The following is a 7,467-nucleotide window of genomic DNA, read 5'->3' as shown; positions in this document are numbered from 1 at the left end:
AAGAGACTGTCTCCAAAGTCTGCCTAGATAGTTTGCCTGGAGGGCACTCTGGAAAAATGTTGAATGGCAGAAGTCTTCTGGAATTACATTCGCTCTTTTGACACAAAGAACCTGATCACGAGTCACGGATATAAACTGGAACTTGAAAGAATTCCAAGAATTTTAATGAAAAGCGTTAAGATACTGTCAGCACACAAATTTCGCTGGTTTTCAAAAAGAGATCTTATGATTGTCTTAGATTTGGAAAGGTTTGACTGTGTTTTAGGACTCTGAACCACTCAGTGCACATAGGAGAAGTACTTACTTACTTCAGTGAAACAGTCCCAGATCTGTAAACTATTTTGTGATATCCCGGACAAGGATATACCACTGAACCCTTGCAGAGTACTTGTAGAGTGGTACTCTTGTAGAGAAAAGAATATCTGTATTTTGAGTAATGATTACAACTCATTTATACCTACTATTTAATTCCTGAAACATATGCAAACAACACTTTCATCTGCTGCCTATCAGGAAGTGATGTGGGGAGTCTGACTTCTCCCACCAACACCTCTTGGTGGTCTTTGGTTAACTTGGAGCTGAGGAGCTAAGCAGACTATACAGACCTATCTTCAAAGAGCTCTAAGATTAACTTGGCTAAATTAAATAGAAGGTCTACCTGTCACAGTATCCTGTACTGAACTGACCAAGAGTAACTACCAAATAACAATAAGGGAAGAAGGCAAGTACTTGTCATACTCTTACATATTCTCTCAGCCTAAGCAATTTTCTAATTCCAATATAGCCATCTCCCTGTCTACACATGGCTCTGTTTAACCTCACCTTTATGAACTTTTTATGAGAATTCAGCAAACCTCTTCAGTTACCCTCAAATTGATTTCTCTTGTGTTAACTTTTCTAATCTTCTTTGTGACCAATATAAATTTTCAGCAACACAACAGCATTTGGACAAAGTTTTATAGCTTCTACCCATTGCACATATGAAAAAGTACTAAATTGGCTTGTTTGGAATCTGACTTGTCAGCTTCATTTGATATCCTTTTAGTTTTTGTATTGAAAGGGACCATGAGCTGTTTCCATCCTCTTCATATCACTGAGATTTTCAAACTTGGAATCACAATTAGGTCTTTTCCACAGTGAATTTTCCCGTTTCACTAAGCTGTCTCTCATATAGAAAATCATGTTTATTCTCTTTTAGCACAATTATGTTCTTTTTAGATATAGGAGAAGTATTACATTCAGTGTTCAGCGGCAGATCAACTGTGCATTTCTTTAATAGCCCTGTTTTGTTCTCTATTCTTCTCCAGATAATGCCCAATTTTGATTTTCTTTATTGTTCACTACTGAACATTGAGCTGAAATTTTCATTGAATTATCAATCATTACTTAAAGCTCTTGATAACAAACAGTAATCAGACCCATTGTTTAATACATAAGGTCATAAATATTTTCCCCTTCACATATCACTTCTCATCATTTACACTCAATACTTGCAAATGACAGTACTTAACCTCCCATTCTACTGCTGAGTTTCTCAGACTCCTAAAGGCCAGCGAACCTGATCACAGCACTGCTTACTCTGTTCTCTAGGCTATTTATGATGATGTTGAACAGCAAAATCCCAGAAGCTGGTTTTTTTTCATTTTTTCCTCATTCTGAATAATATTTGTTTTATTCTTCATTCTTTCAACCAAAGTTTATTGAGACTTAATTGAAAAATTTAGTTTAATATTTTTCTCTTCTGTTGGATTTTTTAATCTAGAGTTATGTCTTTTGATTTACTGCTTGGATCTTCTCTTACATCTGTGTGTACCTTTTACTGATGTCTTCCTGTAAACATCAAACACTAACAATTCCACAGTCTGCAAATCTGCAAGTATTTTGTTAGCACCGATTTGTTCTTTACACCATTCTCAATCTATCAGTGATACAAAGAGATGCACTGGGATGGTTTCAGTATAGCTTACGTTTTCTACTCTTTCTCCCCATAAATTTTCAATCTTTGTTTTTCATAGGCATCTGTCTGATTTTGCTGTTGCTGTTAGTATGCTAGGAATTCATCATTGTCAAGATATCTCCCACGTGCCCTCTGAGCAACAAGCACTTGTATTTCCGAGCCAGTTCTCCTCTAACTCCCTTTCCTGACTCCTTTTCATCTTCTCTCTTTCTGCTGAAAAATATTTTTAGGTTTCTGTTTGGACACAAGTGCATGACACTCCTGTAAGAGATGTTCACTCAGAACAGAACTTTTTCTTTTCATATCATTTTTCCTACACTGTGTACTTTAGGTACCCAGGTCATCATCAGCTTCTGTTGTGGCCAGCAAACAAGAATGATGCCTCATAAATAAACCTTTATTTTTTTCAGGTATTTTGCCATAGATAGTTAAATAGCATTTCTTGATGGCTTCTTGTTTGAGGCTAAAACACTACACTTCACAGTGTTTAATTACTTTATTTGATAGTATTCTAAATTGCTTGTTGTGATTCTTCTAAAAATGCTTAGAGATCCCATATAAGTTGTTGGAGGGCTAGCTCACAAGCACACCATTTGTACCTAGTTCACCTTGCAAAATGGATGAGTCCAAGGACACATAATGCAAATGAAAACCAGATGTAGTCATCAGTGCTTTTCTAGGTACTCATAATTTCAGCATAATATCCCCCATATCAGTATCAAAAATTCAACCTGCTGTGAGTTTCTAACAACCATCCGCTGTTATATGAGGGACACTGTCAAATAGATACACCATTTTTAAGATGAAGTACTTTATAAATACACAAAAAATGCAATTGCTAGAAATTACCAAAACCAATGAGAGAGTTAAAAACCCTTTTCCACATTGGAAAAATGTTAAAAAAATGAGTAGCAATGGATAAATGAAAAAGCTCTATTAAAACTGGTATTCTGTCAACCATATTTCAGTTTTGAAAAGCTGCCACACAAATAAAGCCAGCAACCTTCGATTTTGCTTCCTAGTGCTATCAGTCACAACCGTGATGCTCTGACTATATGTTTTGATTCCTACTATGGACAGCTCTTTGTGAACAGAGTTGAGAATAGCAAACAGTAGCAACAGATGTAGATTACTATAGTTAAAATTCTTGTATAAGAAAAGAATTGCTATCTTATGTAAACTTACTATGAACTACTATAAACTACTTGTCCAAGTACTGAAGTCATGATACAGTTTCCAGTCAATTCTTACTTATACCAAGTCAAGTTTATTTAATCATGAACAATTTGGATGGTTATATGTTTCAAAGTATAGTATGTTTTTTGTACAAAGATAATTTTTTCTTAAAAACTGTAAAATAGTTAAAGTGAATTGTAAATATAGAAAGAAAGCAGATGGTAAAATTAGTGAGTAACCAAAAAGAAGGAGCTACCAAGGCAAATAAATGAAAGGCTATGAAATGTTGCAAAGTTTTATACCATTAGTTGTACTCACTTTTCCCTCATCTCTTGGGCTGTCACTTAAATGTACAACTGGACCAGGGTGAGTCTTTGTGGATCTGCAAGACAAAAATCAATTAAAATCTGTGAATTGGGTTTTTTTGTATGAAGAGCTAGATGCTTACCTTAATTTCTAGGTGTGTTAACATCTACCTCCAACAGTTTAAAAGTAATTGTAAAAAGCCCAACAGGGGAAGGTGAAGTTACTGACATCTTTTCAGGTTCTCCTCTATTTTTGCCATTATAGGCAAAGATTCTCCTTTGTCAATTAATCCTTTCTTCTGTTTTTTTTTTTTTTTTTTTTTAAATCTTTTTTTTTTTTTTTTTTTTTTTAAATCTTACTATTCCTCCTATTACAATAATTTCCCCCCACCCCCATTCTTGAGGCTTTTTTGCCTTTTATATTCTCTACTCTCTCTCATTCTGACCCTCCCTCCTCATTTGCTCAGTTTCAAGGCTAATCTGCCAAGGATTTGCAAAGTCTTCACTGGATTCATTTAAAATATTTATAACATGACTCACCAAGTTCCAATCTCATTAATGACACGGCTTCAGTAACCTCACCTACACTGCTCTATCGGGAGGCTTCTTAGCATTATTACAGCGGGATTTCAGAAATGGAGCACCTTGCCTTTGTCTAATCTGTAAAGATTTATACATCTTTAGAACAATGAATACAGTTACAGCCACAATGCACGTTTAGTGAGGCTCCACAGCCACAAGACCCATCCCACAAGTCTTGGTAAGCCTATATGAAGTTGCTATTCTTACCATCCCTTCTCTTTTTGTCACATGTACCAACAAGCTGTATGCAACTTGGTACAGGGACTGCTACTGAAAATTATTAATGTCTAGCACCTGACAGAAAACACAAATCATGTGCCAGAGCAGAGATTCCCCTGCAGTCTGTGGAAGACTTCTCACTGGAGCAGGCGGATATTTCCTGAGGAAATTGCAGCTTGTAGAAGGACTCATGATGGAGCAGGAGAAAAGTATGAGGAAGAAGAAGCAGAGGGGAGCTGTAATGGATCTACCAAAACCTTCCATTCCCCATCCCCTGCACTACTCAGGGGGAAGGAGGTAGAGAAGTTTGGAATGAAGGAGAGGAGTTGACAGTGTGTGTGTGGGAAGACATTTTAGGTTTTGTCTGTTTCTTGCCATTCTACCCTATTTTAACTGGCAATAAATTAAATTAATTTTCTCCAAGTCAAGTCTGATTTGTCTATTGACAGCAACTGGTAAGTGATTTTCCTGTCTTTGCCTTGACTCATGAACTTTTCCATTTTATTTTCTTTCCCTGTCTTCTTGATGATGGAGAGTGAGAGAGAAGCTGGGGGAGGGTATCACAACCAGTCAGGGTCCACCCACCACAAATTCCTTGATTGCTTCACAGAGGCCAGATTTGTTTATACACAGGTAAGAGGAAGTAAAGCGTCTATTAAGTTTGGCAGTCATAACATTAACTCTCTCAAGAAATGAGAAAGGATCTTTTTCAAATAGTTGCATATACTAAAACTAATTTCACATGTGCCATTGTAGATGAGATCACACACAGATGACAACAGATGCTCCTGAAGCTTTTTGGAAGTGTAGAGCGTATTCCCTGGCAGTCCTGCACTGCCTTTCCGGGGCTCCAAGAAACATTGGTCTTTTTTTTTTTTCATAGCAACTGAAGTTTTTGCATCGAAACTGATTCCCCCTTTGGACTACACAACAAGGAATATTCACAAGATGTAGCACAAAGTCTGGGGTTTGTTTTTGGGATGAACCTGCGCAGTCCCATCTTGGGAGAGAGATTTGTGGGAGGATATCCTGATACAAAGTAACATGAGTTTGGATGCAGCAAGGAAGAAAACTGTGCACGAAAGGACTGCAACTTCCTTCATTCTACGTGACCTTTTCCTTTTTACTCTGAACCTGCCCTATGACTGGATACAGAAGGTGTGACATGATAAATCTTCTCTGGTTTGCTTCTCCTGAAGTGATGTCAACTCCTTTCTAGTACAGGACTGTGGCTAGGAACCCACATCCAGTCCTTGGTGCCACACTAATACCAGAAATAGTCTGCCAAAGCCAGATCAGTGCTTTACCGCTTGGCTCTTCTTGTGTCCTCAAGTAAGGTATGGGTAAACAGAAACAACAGCAATATCTTTTGGATCCCTAGAGAAGTGTTGCTTGTAAAAGGAGTGCCAGGCATTGGGCTCTACGGTCAGCTTCTCCTAAGGGTAGACATCATGACTGCACTACAGGCAGGATTAAATGAAGCAATTATTTAGTTAACTATATTATATCAATAATATTAGTTTATAGAACTTGTGAAACACTATCAGAGCTACAGATTCAGTAATTACTACTTTCATACAGTAAATTATGCTGCACGTGGAAATGTCTACACACAAAAACCATTTTGCCTGAAGTAGTTTCAGTACACATAAAATGTTCCATTTCCCCTCATTGCTATTACAGTAGAGTTGTCAAGGAGGCTGGAGAGTTGTACGCTGTCATTGTGGAACTGCCTATAAAGAAAAAAAACACCACTGAAGTATATTAAATGCAAAACCAGAGATCCAACAGCTCCTGGAAAGGATGAGGTGGTGCTGGAAAACCTACCATATTTGCAGCTACCATGAGTAAAGCACACTGCTGTTGATGCCAGATACTCAAGTATAGTCATTCCTTCAAGCTGGCTTTGGGAAACTGCATAAAAACTAACTATATCCTATTCCTTGAGAAAGAGGAAAATACAGAAGAATCAGTAGGTGAAAATAAGGCATAAGTGAAATAGTTGAACAGAGAATTTTTCATTCCCAAATAGTAGCTGGGGTACTGAGTAGCTGAGAATGACTGTGAAAATAAAAGCTCTGAAAAGACACAAGAAGGATAAAACATGAAGCCAAGTCCATACATAGAAAAAAAAAAAGAAAAGAAGGTCAAGTCCAAAAAATTTCAGCAATGATTTGCAATAAAAAATTCCCGAGAAAAAAGCTACCTTCAGCTGAGCAAAAAGAAAGTATGAGCTAATGATACAAAAGTTTGCAACATTTCATAGCCTTCACTGACCTTTAAGTCCACAAAAACAGACTGCAGAACTGAAAAATGGAACAAAAGATTTTCATGACAGCTGTACAGAAGTAGAAGTTTGCTAAGAAGCTACTGATACTTTGAGCTGTTTTGCACTTCATTAGAAGTTATTCCTGACAGCAGCAGGTATTAATTTATTTGGTGCATGTTCATTTTGGGAGATGAGAGAGTGGGTATGGTGTAAAATTTAACTCTTACTCAGAACAGGACTGAAATTAAGAAACCATTCACTGTAAAACAGCCTTCAAAACAGTCTTCATTGTAAGGATGGAAGCTTTTATTTAATTATTTTATTCTAAAATTAGAAAGCTAAAAAAGAAGTCTTTGGCAATGTTATAATCTGGACCCAGCAAAATGTGGAAAATATGTAGATGATGTATTCCTCAATCATCCTGGGACGTTTCATGCACTCTAAGAAATCAAATGACTTAAATACTCTTGTAAGAACTTCAAATACCGAGACAACCTTTAAAGCAGGCAAAAGTAATCTATGACAAAATAGACTCATATCAAAACAGTTCTCCTTTTAAAATAAAAATAGCCTGCACAATTATAGAAGTATTGTGATTATTTCTGAGAAGAATGAAAACTTGATTTTAGAAAGTGATAGAAGAAGTTAGGAGAGGGAAAAGATGAAAACATCTATTTAGTCATTGCTATGGAGTTGAAGTTGACTGACTGTGACAGTGCTGAGGAAAACATATGCATAAGCAGATACTTCTGTAGTGTCGGTAGTCATACATCTTCTGCAGCTGTGCTTTCCACAAAGGTGCAGTGCACCAGGGACTTTAAGACCTTTTTTTCATTGGTAGAGCCACAGAGAAATTTAAAAGAACAAGTTAGATTCATCATTGCCATACTGTGAATCAAAGCTGGGAACTGAAGTAAGTAAGAATCAGTTCAACCCCAAGATGCAACTCTGAGTCTTAG

At 36.9% G+C, this 7,467-nt stretch overlaps 1 protein-coding gene across 5 annotated transcripts in view; it reads right to left on the bottom strand.

Moving 5' to 3' along the window:
• STXBP5L (syntaxin binding protein 5 like) overlaps nt 1-7,467 on the bottom strand; it is a 191,367-nt gene that overhangs the window by 85,632 nt on the left and 98,268 nt on the right. For all 5 annotated transcript variants that reach the window (XM_017814800.1, XM_017814801.1, XM_017814802.1 and 2 more), the window contains exon 6: nt 3,452-3,515. In XM_017814800.1, coding sequence (XP_017670289.1) covers nt 3,452-3,515 — 64 coding nt within the window. The remainder of the gene's footprint in view (nt 1-3,451; nt 3,516-7,467) is intronic.

The sequence above is a fragment of the Lepidothrix coronata genome, unplaced genomic scaffold, assembly GCF_001604755.1.
Source record: "Lepidothrix coronata isolate B3197 unplaced genomic scaffold, Lepidothrix_coronata-1.0 Scaffold46, whole genome shotgun sequence".
Taxonomy (NCBI): domain Eukaryota; kingdom Metazoa; phylum Chordata; class Aves; order Passeriformes; family Pipridae; genus Lepidothrix; species Lepidothrix coronata.
This window is presented reverse-complemented; position numbering and strand designations above follow the sequence as displayed.